Here is a 13,788-nt window from a genome sequence, read left to right as displayed (position 1 = left end):
ACATGCACACAGGCATACACACACTCATATTCAGTGTGAGTGTGTTTCATATCCAGCGTGAGTGTGTTTCATATCCAGTGTGAGTGTGTCTCATATTCAGTGCGAGTGTGCCTCATATTCAGTGTGTGTATCTCTCATTCAGTCTTATATTCAGTGCGTCTCATTCATTGTGAGTGTCTCTCATTCAGTATGAGTGTGCATCTCATATTCAGTGTGAGTGTCTTGCTCATTCACTGTGTGTCTCTCACATATTGTGTGTGTCTCTCACATTCAGTGTGTCTCTCACATTCAGTGTGAGTGTCTCATGTTCAATGTGTGTCTCTCACATTCAGTGTGAGTGTCTCTCATGTTCAGTGTGCGTATCTCTCATTCAGTGTAAGTGTCTCCAATATTCAGTGTAAGTGTCTTTCATATTCAGTGTAAGTGTCTTTCATATTCAGTGTGAGTGTCTCATTCAGTGTGAGTGTTTCTCAGGGTCAGGCAGATGACTCACCTGTGCAGCCTGTTGTCCCCTTCCTGACAGAATAGCCCAGGTCACAGTGGCAGATGAAAGAGCCCTTAGTGTTTTCACATTTTCCACTCAGGCAGATATTAGGGTTCAGCAAACACTCATCCACATCTTAAACAAACATGGGAAAATGGGGGGGAAAGCACATTTTGCTAAATCAATCAATGATAGGTAGAGAGGGTCAGCAGCTTTAAGTTTCTGGGTGTCAGCGAGGGCCTGGCATGGGCAGTGCACACCACACAGATAGCTAAGAAGGCCCACCAGCGCCTCTACTTCCTCAGAAGGCTGAGGAGGTTTGGTCTGAACCCCAGCATCCTCAAGACCTTCTACACCTGCACTGTGGAAAGCATCTTGACAGGCAGCATTACCACCTGGTACGGGAACTGCACTGCTCTTGAGAGGAAATCTGTGTAGAGAGTAGTGTGAACAGCACAGTCCATCACCGGGTTCAGCTACCCAACCTTCTGGACTTATACACCAGCCACTGCCTGAGGAAGGATCCCTCCCATCCTAGCCACTTTCTGTTCTCTCAGCTGCCGAGTGGTAGGAGGCTCAGAAGCTTTAAAGCCAGAACCAGTCGGCTCAGAGACAGCTTCTTCCCCCATGCGACCATGCTACTGAACAGCCAATAATCTCGGCTCTGACCAACCCACACCTCCCATTACATGCATGAGCACCACAGTACTTCTTATATCATACTGCACCTCTGCACAGTTGGACTATTGGACTTAATCATACCAACCCGAGACAATACTACCCCTGCGCTCCCATATACTCACTCCATACCTTGCTCTGACATTACTACAGCATCATAACTCACTGTGATTACTGGCACATCTATACAGCATTATAATATCCATAACCTGTTACATTCATCTCCATTCTCTGTGCAATATCACATGTATATTTAATATATTGTTGATATCAAAAAATTTGAACAACACTTATTTTTATTTTCAAGACATTACAGAGTAAGTTTTATATGTACATACACTAGCTTAATTATTTGTAATTTATACATCTTATTGTAAATATTGTTGCTGCAAATTGTGGAACTTGCACATAAGTTTTTCACTCACCGGTGTACCTGTACTCTGGTGATGTGACAATAAATCTGATTTGATTTGATTTTGATTTGATATATTACAAAGCATTGACATGTTAGTACTAGTACATGTTAGTACTAGTGTATCAGTACTTCTGCAACAGTGTTACTGAACCAGTGCTACTTTATCTGTTACTGTATCAGTATTAATGTATCAGTACTAATATAGTAGAGCTACTGTATCAATGCTTCTATATCAGTAATATCAGTATGTGCTACATTATCAGCACCGCTGTGTGGTCTTGTGTTTTGGTCTTTAAGGTCTTTTGGTCTTAGGCTCATTGTGTGTGTATGTAAATTACCTAAACAGGTCTTCATATCTTCAGAGGACATGAAGCCATCAAAACACAGACACTGATACTCTCCAGGGATGTTGGTACACTGGCCTCCTACACAGACATCAGGGCTGTCCTCACACTCATCGATGTCTGCACACACACGCACAAATTAAGACAAATGCATATACTCCACACTCACTGGTGCAACCATCAGAAATACCAGATACATCACTGGAGTAACTTAACACTAACCTTTGTCTATGAATTATATGATGTGTGTGTGTGTGTGTGTGTGTGTGTGTGTGTGTGTGTGTGTGTGTGTGTGTGTATGTGCACAAAATGTGCATGCATTTTGTAGGAAAAGCAGTGTTCTAACCAGTGCAGCTACGCTGGTCTGGCATCAGGGCATATCCACGGTGACAGCTACACTCATAACTTCCCTCTGAGTTTGTGCAGGAGGTCTCACATCCACCATTCACGATAGTGCACTCATCAATATCTAAGAAGGTGAGTGACAGGAAGACCCACACACAGGGTGAAAAAGAGATACGGGATACGGGGCAGAGGGAGACAGATGAAGAGGAAGAAAAAGAGGGGAAAAAAGAATAGAGGCACAGAGACTCATTAGTGTCAGACAATCACATTAATCACATTAAGTTTATATGAATTAACTTTCTTTGAAGTATTCCTTCAAGGCCAATAAATCAGCAGTTGCATTACACGTCAGAGTCTGAGAACTCAGCTACAACTGTCCTACTAACTCTCGTTCATAACATAAACATGTATGCAAAACAACATTCCAAACGTGTCTCCATTCTTTCCTCCTTCGCATTATTATCCGGTGTGCTAGAGACACGAATCTTTTGCGGACTGGCTGGTCTTACCGATGCAGGAGAGGTGGTTCTCCGTGGGTTTATAGCCCGTGTGACATGAGCACTGGTAGTGGCCGATTGTATTGACACAATGTCCATTCCTACACAGCTTATCGCTCAGCTCACACTCGTTGATATCTACACATACACACACAAATAAATATACATGTAAACACAGCTGAACATCACTCTCAAACTAAACATCTGTTGTTCTCAAATGGGAACCTGCTGATCTCTCTCTCTCTCTCTCTCTCTCTCTCTCTCTCTCTCTCACACACACACAAGTTCATACTAAAACTGATTTGCTTGACTTTTCTTATTACTTGAAAGTTTACTTGTATGACATGAAACCATTACACACACACAGAAGAATAGCAGAATGATAGAAATAGCAGCAGTGACCATATTCACCAGGATATTGAACACAAAGACAAATTATACACATTACAGCGTGACCAATAAAACAGTAATGCACAGTGTAACAAAACTCTTACCCACATCTTCACACCTCAGGGCCGGCGCTAGAACATATACAGTGAGGGGGCGTCAGAAAATTTCGGGGGGGGCGAACGTAAGTTGTTGGGGGGGGGGGGGGGGGGGGCGTGTAACGATTGTAGAGCGGCCGAGGGGGCACCATGTAGCGATTGTTGTAAAATAAATGGGTCTTATTTTTTACATTGAGGGGGCGGGACACCCATTCGCCCCCCCGTGGCGCCCGCCCCTGTCACACCTACACATCCACACAGCAGACAAACTACAACTCAAACATATGTCAAACATATAACCTATAAGCTAAAGAAAGCAGACCATATATTCACATACTCACACACAGGTACACACACAGATGTAACCCTCCACACACACCCACACACACTCACCCACCCACTCATCCACACACACACTGCGGTGGGACTGACCAAGGCAGGCAGAGCCATCTGGGGTAACCTCATGGCCTTGGGGGCAATGGCACCGGAAACTGCCCTCTGTGTTGATACAGTCACCCCCACGGCACAGCAGGGGATTCTGCTCACACTCATTAATGTCTGCAGAGAGAGAATACAGTGGACACGCATGCACACGCAGACATACAGATGCACACACACACACACACAGTGCATGTTCATTCCAGAAGCAATAAAACACAAGTGACACAGTCAGATCTCGGGGAGGAAGCTGCTTTGGGGATTAAGGCCACAAAGGCCAGCACACTCTTTTTGTCAGAACCTGGGACAGAAGTGTGGGATCAGGATCAGCACCAAGAGACGTTTCACACTAAGGCAACACACCTGGTCATCAGGCTTGCTTTACAAAGGCCTCATGCCATCAGGGGTGTGCACCTGGGTGTTTAGACACATACTATATTAAATGAGGGCTTAGTTATTTTCTTAGAATGATCCCCTATGTTGTCCCAGCAGCAGGGCTGAAGCTACAGAACTCTGTCTTCAGGAGACACTTACCACAAGGCTTGGCTCATGGTTGACATATAATATGATGATTAAAGTCTAAACACTGAGCTGCAGGTCAAAGGGCTTCTGATGTCAGCCACATGGACTTTAATAGGGAGTATATCGTTTCTTAGAGGGTTGATTTCCTCTGTAGTGTCAGATGATTGGAAGCGCTCTGATCTAATTTATTTGGAGATTGCCTCTGGGGCAGCTGGACAGGGGTAGATATGTTTGCCCTCTACTCACCCATGCAGTTCTTCATCATCATAAATCCACTCTCATAACCAGGGAAACACTGGCACTCAAAGTCTCCCGCTGTGTTAACACATGTTCCATGGCCGCACAGATCAGGAGAGATATGGCATTCATCTATATCTGTAAGAACACACACACACGCACACATATATATTTTGTTCACCAATGCTTTTAGCTTATATTAGTTATAGTTTGGTGTTCAAACCATGTAGCTGTATGTTTATTTGTGTATTTGTGCATGATGATTATAGATTGTTGTACTCTAGACATGATGTTTAGAGATTTCTATACTCTAGAGTTGGTGTTGAGAGACTTGAGAGAGATTTAGAGATAGCTGAGCCTAGAGGTGGGATTTAGAGATCACTGAGCTCTATAGGTGGGGTCTTGGGATTTCTATAATGTAGAGGTGGGATCTAGATATGTCTATAATGTAGATGCAATGTTTAGAGATTGTTATACTGTTGTGTCTGCGAGCTGCCAAGAGGCACCACCTAGTTGCAACGGAATTGAGACTGTGTCTGTGCCCCGGGTTAAATTCAATCATAGGAAAATAGTCTGTCCTAAGATTTTAACTAATATTCAAACCTTGCATCCGATTATTAGTAGCAATATCTGAAAATCAAATTACTCAATATTCAATCTCTCAGTTCAAAAGCAGCTATTGTAAAAGAGATTTTAACCGACCAGAAAACTGATGTTCTATGACTCACAGAAATTTGGATTCAATCTGGTGAATATTTAACTCAAAACTAAGCCACCCCTGTGGGATACAACTATGTACGTAGACCAAGATTGTCAGGCAGAGCAGGAATAAGCATAATCTATTGGAATTCTTTAGAACTTCATCAGACACACTTTGATATCTCTAATTCCTTTGAGATGCTGTTTATAAACATAACTAATCCGTCTACAAATAAGAACGCATTCTCACTGACTAATGTGTACAGACCTCCAGGGCCCTCCTCAGACTTTCTGAACGATTTCAGCTATTTTATGCATTATGCTGAGACTTTAACATACATTTTGATAAGGCAGAGGATCCACTGAAAAGGGCATTTACTTCAGTATTGACCTCTGTTGGCATTACACAAAATGTAACTGGACCTACTCATTATTGTAATCATACCCTAGATTTTATTTTAACGCTGGGCTTCGACGTAGATAATATAAATACGCTCTGTTGAGAAAATAAGTTTTTGCTTAGCAATAACATTAGCAAAAGTATATTCTGCTCATCAATAAAATTTTTATTAAATTTAGATATATAATTATTAATAAGATAAATAACTGCTGCCTTAAATGCTTAGTTTTTTCATAATCTTAGAAGGGCCTCACAAGGGGCCACATAGCATATTGTTGTAACAGAGAACAGTTTGGTCTATAGGGAATGAAGTATCTGTAGAATATGTTCTATACTGATAAGCTCCACAGAAGGTGACTTGCACCAACTGCCTGTAAGGGCACCCTATTAGGTTGGGACATAGAGAACATGAAATAGCGCAAAGTCATGCATGTAGGTTGAGAACTCTAAGTATGACCATGCAAGTGGACTGAAGGGGTGGAGCAGTAGTATATAAACCTGCTTGTTACCAGAGAAATTTGGATCTCTCTGAAGTAAATGTTTAGAATGTGTGAGATCCCCAGAGATATCTCTGTTTTAATAAAGGCCTTTTTGCTATTGTAATACTTTTAGTATGTTCTTCCTGCTATCTCCTTGCATCAAACGAACGCACTGGGCTAACGTGGTTGATAGAAGTTTAAAGCCCTAACAGCTCCCACAAACCGCAGCAATCTCCGACCCCTATCTAGTCTCATTTGAGCTACATCTTAACCTGAATACCCGCTCGATAAATTCATCAACCACAACACAATTTCTTGAAACCCTCCCAGACTACTTTAGCCTACTCACCATCAGATCCAGAGGAGTTAGATAGTCTAACCGACTACTTAGAGAACACCTGCAAATCAGCTCTAGATATAGTAGCTGCATTATAAAAAGCCCAGATCTAAAAAGCTGTATACCAACCAAACTCAAAACTTAAAACAAATAGCATGTAAATTAGACTACACTGAAGTCTACACTTAATTACATTGTATTCCCTGACAGTGTGGTGAACTCATTAAAATTATTCTATTTGTAAGCAAAACTGCAAAACAGTTCAAACAGCTTAAAACATTAAAGTTCATACAACAATATTCAAGTTTTAATCTCAATAAGCTCAACATTTTCAAGTGAAGACGATCACTAAACTCATTTTTTTTCATTTAATATTTGCAGAGTCTCTGACGCAATGCGCTCCTGCATGGCTATTGGTTAAAACCATCTAATTAGCATACTGTGATTTTTGAACAAACATGGTGGACAGTGCGGGTGGTGAGGGAAAACTACACCGTAAACCCAGCATTAAGGTTTTGCGCTGTCTTAACTTTTTGTTATGTTTTAAGTTTCGATTCCCAGACCTGAAGCCATGACTGAGGTGCCCCTGAGCAAGACCCTTAACCCTCAATTTCTCACTTGAGATAAAATGTAAGTCGCTCTGGAAAAGAGGGTCTGCCAAAATGGTTAAGTTGGGGGAAATTATATTAATTATATAATTATTACTAAAAGTATTGTAGTATTATATATATATATATATATATATATATATATATATATATATATATATCTTAAAAATTAAGATTTTCCTAAACTTATATATTTTATTTAAAGTTTTTTTTTTTTTAAGTTAACTGTACTTAAAAATTATATTACATGAACTTAACATTTCTTAGGTAATCGGTTACAACAAAACTTTTGAGTTTAGTGAACTTGTTGGGTTTTACAGTGTAATTGCTATCAGTTTGTAGAGCTTAATAATATTCCCTCCAAATGCACAAAAGCGAAATATGGAGTCCCGCAAGGCTCCATTTTAGGACCACTATTATTTACACTACTCATGCTACCATTGGGCATAGTTATAAGCAAACATGGTGTCAACTTATATCTACTATGCAGATAACCCAAATTTACATATCAGCCAAACCTGATGACAAATTCAGTTTAGGAAAAATTTGGCCTGCATAAGAGATGTTAAATGCTGGACTTCCTCCAACTTAATGGCGACAAAATGGAAGTTCTCCTTCTGGGCCCAATGGCCGCAAGACTGAAAATACCAGATCTAATGCTAAATCTCGCAGACTACCCAATTACACCTGGCTCAGTATCCAAAAATCACTCTGACATCATCATTTGATAAATACATAGATGGTACTACTAGGATAGCTTTTCTACATCTCCACAACATTGCCAAGCTAAGAAATGCATTATCCCAGCATGATGCAGAAAAATTGGTACATGCCTTTGTAACCTTCCAGAATGTGTATGGGACTCTGACACAGTTTCAATCATTATGTCTAGGTTGAAAACTTATTTATTTAGTTTAACGTTTGGTAATTAATGTCAGATATTGGATATCAGATCCAGGGGTTCATTGGCTAAGGGTTTATGGTAAACTGTGACACTGGTGCTGTCCTCTTGTCACTGCATGTGGTCACTCAGGTTTGTTGACGGTGTAGGTAGTGGATGGATGCCAATGTCTCAAATGCTCCCAAGACTGTGTTCTGCCTTTTTAGCTAGGCTGTAATAATTTAATGCTGGAGTTGCTGCCACACTCCAGAAATGTTTAACTTTCCTCTGTCCTGCATATGATCCCATATAGAGCTAATTTTCCCTCTTTTCTTTTTCCAAATGGCTGCCTGCCTACCTTAGAAATACTGAGATGTGAAGAGACAAGCCTTTCCTAATATCCACCCTGGGCCAGCCACCTCCTGCCTAACCAGCTGTGGATGAAGGATCAACCCACTGCCCTGGCCCCTCTCACCACCCCAAATTCTCTCCTGCTATGGCTGTATTTCTGCGGCCCTGGACTATTACCAACCATCAAGAAGTTTAGGACTAAATAAGAATTACATAGAGAACACATGTATATAAATACACACAAAGATGAAAATTATTTATCATTCCCATCTTTTCTTTGTTCATGTATCTGTCTAATTGTTGTTATGGTGGCCGGTGTCAGCCAGAGGATGATGGGTTCCCCCACTGTGTCTTGGTTTCTCTCAAGGTTTTTTCCTCATGATCTTAGGGAGATTTTCCTTGCTACTATCGCCCTTGGCTTGCTCAATGGGGGCTTGGACTCTGACACTTGTTAAGCTGCTTTACAAGAAGCACTATATAAATACATTTTGATTTGATTTGATTATATTCTTGAAGTGGGGTTTAGAGATCACTGTGCAGAGTGCAGAGTTGTATAATCCAGGTTCAGAAAGTAAAAGTCCTCACCAGGATTTTGCTCAGGCTTCCTGGATTGTGTTAATTCCACTAACTTTACCTGGATTGCACTAATTAGAAAATCTAGCAAGCTTGAGCAAAATCCTGGTGAGGACTTTTACTTTCTGAACCTGGATTATACAACTCTGCTGAAGTGGTTGGGGTTACAGGTTGCTATAATGTAACGGTGGGGTTTGGAGACTGCTGTACTCTAAATGTGGGGTGTAGGGATTGTTGTACTCTAGAGGTTGAGTTTAAAGATTATTGTACTCTAAAGGGTGAGTTTAGAGGTTATTGTACTCTAGAGGTGGGGTTTAGAAACTGTTGTACTCTGGAGGTGGAGTTTAGAGATTGTTGTACTCTAGACGTGGGGTTTAGAGATTGTTGTACTCTAGAGGTGGAGTTTAAAGATTGTTGTACTCTAAAGGTGGGGTTTAGAGATTGTTGTACAGTGGAACCTCGGTTAGTGAACGCCGTTGATAGCGAACAATTCAGATAACAACCAATAATTTCGGTAAAACTTTGCACCGGATAGCAAACAAAATTTCGGATAGCGAACAGCTATGTGACCCATACGTGACGACCAGCATATCAGACCAAGCATAATTCGCGCTAGAGACACAGTTTCGGTCGGTCATTCATTATCTTTATCTGTATTCATCCGTCTTATTTAGTGATGTTTGTGCTTTATTTTAATAATATATCAATCATGGCTCCAAATAAGATTAAGAGTGATAGTAGCAGTGTAGTGAATAGGAAGCAGCCAACAATTGAATTGAAATGATTTCCAAGTTTGAACAAGGCATGTGTGTGTCGGATATCGCTGCACGATATTTATGTTTACTAAATGTTTTTTTATGTTTAAATGTGTTCTTTAATGTTTTTATGTTTATTTCACTCCATTTGTACTATATTATTTGTTCTCATTAAAAAAAAACGTACATATTTAGCATGTAACTTTCATGTATGTACATATGTACATATTAGAACCAATTATTTCTATTTCCTTTATTTCTTATGGGGAAAATTGTTTTGAATACACTAAAAAATGATTTTTTGACTTTGAAAATATTAATAAGTTTATTTAAGTACTATCTAAAAGAATAATCTAGCTAGTTACTTAATTTCACAAAATTATATGCAATACTTGGTGTTTCTTTGTAATTGTTTGTCTTCAAATACATTTGTAAAATTTAGTCTAAATAGCAAAGTAAAATTTACAACATTTTTGTAATTTTTTCTTTTTGTGAGAGGCTAAACTGAAAACAGAAAAAGGTCACTTGCAGGATCTACGCATGCGCAGTGATGTCAGCAAGTCAAACGTTTTTCAGCGGAGTGCAGTGGAGATTTAACGTACTGTTTAACGTGCATGTTTCACTTTTTAAGTAAACGTTATGTTAAAATGTGAGATGAGACTGCCATGTTAATGAACCAACCGATTAGCTTAACTGAGGCAATGTTAGTTTATTTCCAGTTCGGGTTATTGACCTGCCTGGCAGAAGTATTAGCAAAGTAACTTATGCTAACTGGTATTATGAATGTACGTTCAGAAATACAGATGGTCACCATTAAAGTATTAACAGTGTAGATATAGTAATTTGAATGTACTTTAGATTCAAGTGTGTTTTTGGAAAGGCTTCGCCGTGTTAACGTCTTAGTTATGTAGTTTAGCTGCTGAAGTTATTGTTGTTTAGTAGGGGGCGGGGCATTCACTTACCCAGAATGCCACTTGAATTCATCTAAGGCACCGTTACCTTGTCTAGTAGCTAGAATTTAGAGGTGAGTGAGGTTGTGCCTTATATAGGTGTTCGTAAGAGTGAAAAGCTTTTCTTTCATGCGATATTGATGCACTGCTTGTTTGAGCTGGTGTTGCTGCAATAAACATAGGCGGAGCCAAAGAAGGGGCCGGGGTGGCACTGGACCCCCCTGAATTCTGATTGGCCACCCCAAGTCCCCCCCCGATGACCAGTGATGCCGGTAACGCGTTACTTAGTAACGCGTTACTGTAGTCGGACTACTTTTTTCAGTAACGAGTAGTCTAACGCAACTACTATTTAAAAACTAGTAGTCAGATTAAAGTTACTTATCTAAAACATCGTGCGTTACTATTTCTGCATTTCGGGGGAACGTAGATTATATTTATTCATTCTTATTTTTTGGCTACACGTTTCTTACGCGGTTACGTCATCTCTGCTCTGCGGCGCCAAAGTCAGATGGAAGGAGAGGTTTGCCTTTAGCAGCTGGAAATACAGGCATTATTTTGATTTTATTTCGGCTAAGGAAGACAACATTAAGGTCCGTTGTACACTCTGTCCTGGCGACAGAGTGCTGTCTACTTTCAAAAACACAACGTCAAACCTGAAAAAAAAAAACCGGGGCTTGGCGGCGAACGTAAATTGTTAACGAGCGGGGTGTAAAATGGACTAAATTCAGTATTATATCGCGATCGACCGATCGCCGGTGGTTGGCGCCAGATCGAACTAGTAACTCATTGAATCATAGATGTGGATCAGAGGTAAATAAACTAGATTTTTTTTCGGCGTGAGATATCGGAAGTGTGGCGTGTAAGCGTGTGAAGACAGTCAAATGCGTGTGTCTCAATGCGTGAGAGTTGGCAACTCTGTAAGTGGGCGGAGTTGAACAGAAAGACTGTTTTATTTATTTATTTAAAAAACATGTAAGCCTATTTCAAGAAAAAGTTTACAAATGCCAGTGTCATTTTTGATGTTCCGGTTAAAATACATGTCAATAAAGTGAGTATTGGCAGAACTGGTAGTCATTTTCATGTTATAGGGGCGGGGGATCAGCCTCTGCTGAAAGTAACTAAAAGTAATCTAACTTAGTTACTTTTAAAAGCAAGTAGTCAGTAACTTAACTGAGTTACTTTTTAAAGAAGTAGTCAGTAGTCAGTAGTCAGTAGATTACTGTTTCAAAGTAACTATGGCAACACTGCAGATGACTAACATGTCACCGCATCGCACATCTTGTTGAGAGGCTGTTGCGTTTTGTAATCGGTAATAATACTCAATGCTCAATTTCATTTAGCACATGCAAGCAGCAGGCACGACGGATAATTTTTTTCAAACGAACATGTTGTGCCGAATTCTGACTCCCCTCGTTTGCACACGCATAAAGATGCTACAGATGATATTCAGGAGTTACAGTGATTATAACTTAGTTCATTGAGCACTCTAGTTTTGTCCTAACTAGATATTTAGACATAATACTGCTGTAATACTGCGATGTCGTGGTCAGAGGTGAACTTCGGTATAGTCAGTGTGTATTTTATTTAAAATAATTAATACCCTTGAGCCAGTGTGGCTTTGGACATAGATAATGCCGTTTGCTGTGATGGATAAGTCTAGCTCTTATTTATGTATAGAAACATAAATCGACAATATAATCTGTAGTGTCTTTATGGGGATAAACGAGGGTTGTCGGAATGCCCCACAACACCGGCTGAAAGCAAAAACTGTCGTACGTGAAATGCTACAGGCACCGTTCAGAAACTGATCAGGGGTGAGTTTCCCAAAACAAGAACGTTTAGGGAAACTCACACCAGTTTAGTTAAATGTGTTCAGTTCAGTAGATATATGCGGCTTTTAGCCCTGTGCAGCTTATAAAACATTTTCCTTTTTTTTTTTACTTTGTAGGTGCGGGTAATATTATGAATGAATTATATTATTATTTTACATATTGTAAATAAATAAATAGTAAAAAAAGACACTTTATTATACTACACATAATAATATTATATTATATAATTATATTATATAATAACATTACATCTACAGTGGTTTCTTTGCCCCGACTTAAGTTTGTGTAACCGTATCAGTGATGTAAGTTACTAAAAATATGTATTCAAGTGCAATTAATTATTTCAAAAACAGTCACTCACTGATCGAGGGAATGCTGAAAGCAGCTTTCCTATTTCGTATATTTGGATTGTAAGATATGCCAGAAGTAGCACATCTGTGTTTTTACTTTTACATGTTGTACATTTTGCACATTGTTAAAAAACTGCAAATTTCATACACAAATCTGATCTCCTGCGTGCTTAAGATGTACTTGATATGAAAAGTATAACATTTACAGATTTTGATTGCAATTGAATGCTTTTCGTAAATATACATTGTCATAGTCTATGGACCCCCTAAAATAGCTTTGGCCACCCTCTGGCCACCCCAAGCATAAAAGTCTAGCTTCGCCACTGGCAATAAAAGAATCAATTTTTCTTGCTTCTAAACAAAATGTTGTGCAATGCTTTGTTAAAACTGTCATGTAACATTTTAATGCTGGTTTTATATCAGAAATTAATACTGTAATAAAAATATTTGGCAGTTAAGCATTACTAAAGAACTTCAAAAATTACCCCTATTACGTAAATAATAAAAGCCATGGGAGAAAGTGGTGCTACATTGTTGTAGTAAAATCTACTAAAGTACACTCGTAAAATCAAATTGTATAATTTGTGTACATAACGTGTTGCAAAGTAACATTTACTGAAACATTTGTAAAATACACTGAGAATTATGAGTAAATATTACTTGAATATATGCTTTGTTAAATTTACTTGCTGTTTCTACATGGAAAAACGTTCCTAAGTTTTTTTAAGTGTAGTGAACATTTCAGGTAGCGACACATTTTTTGAACGGATTGTGGTCATTAACCGAGGTTCCACTGTACACAAAAGTTGGAGATTAGAGATTGTTGTACTGTAGAGGTTGAGTTTAGCAGTAGCGAACCGTGACCATTATACCTGGGCCCCCTCAGGGGCACCTCAGTCATGGCCTCAGGTCTGAGAATTGAACCCACGACCCTCCAGTCACAAGACCAGTTCCCTAACCACCAGGCCATGACTGCCCATTTTATTGCTTTAGAAACGCAATAAACAATAATATATGTACTAGATAACTTCTTAAGCAAAATAAGGTTCCAACAAAATAAGGTTCACAGCTCCGTGTTCCTCGGGAGCGGAATATGTAAACAACACGCACGAGGGCATCAAATGAATGA

The 13,788-nt window shown here is 39.5% G+C and overlaps 1 protein-coding gene across 2 annotated transcripts in view; it reads right to left on the bottom strand.

The window, feature by feature from the left end:
- fbn1 (fibrillin 1) overlaps nucleotides 1-13,788 on the bottom strand; it is a 98,174-nt gene that overhangs the window by 38,027 nt on the left and 46,359 nt on the right. For both annotated transcript variants that reach the window (XM_076994003.1, XM_076994004.1), the window contains exons 27-32: nucleotides 4,455-4,583; nucleotides 3,681-3,806; nucleotides 2,776-2,901; nucleotides 2,268-2,390; nucleotides 1,916-2,041; nucleotides 494-619 (exon numbers count right to left, since the gene is read on the bottom strand). In XM_076994003.1, coding sequence (XP_076850118.1) covers nucleotides 494-619; nucleotides 1,916-2,041; nucleotides 2,268-2,390; nucleotides 2,776-2,901; nucleotides 3,681-3,806; nucleotides 4,455-4,583 — 756 coding nt within the window. The remainder of the gene's footprint in view (nucleotides 1-493; nucleotides 620-1,915; nucleotides 2,042-2,267; nucleotides 2,391-2,775; nucleotides 2,902-3,680; nucleotides 3,807-4,454; nucleotides 4,584-13,788) is intronic.

Source organism: Brachyhypopomus gauderio, chromosome 2 (genome assembly GCF_052324685.1).
Source record: "Brachyhypopomus gauderio isolate BG-103 chromosome 2, BGAUD_0.2, whole genome shotgun sequence".
Taxonomy (NCBI): Eukaryota; Metazoa; Chordata; class Actinopteri; order Gymnotiformes; family Hypopomidae; genus Brachyhypopomus; species Brachyhypopomus gauderio.
Note: the sequence above shows the minus strand (reverse complement) of the source record. Positions and strands in the feature narration are given on the sequence as shown.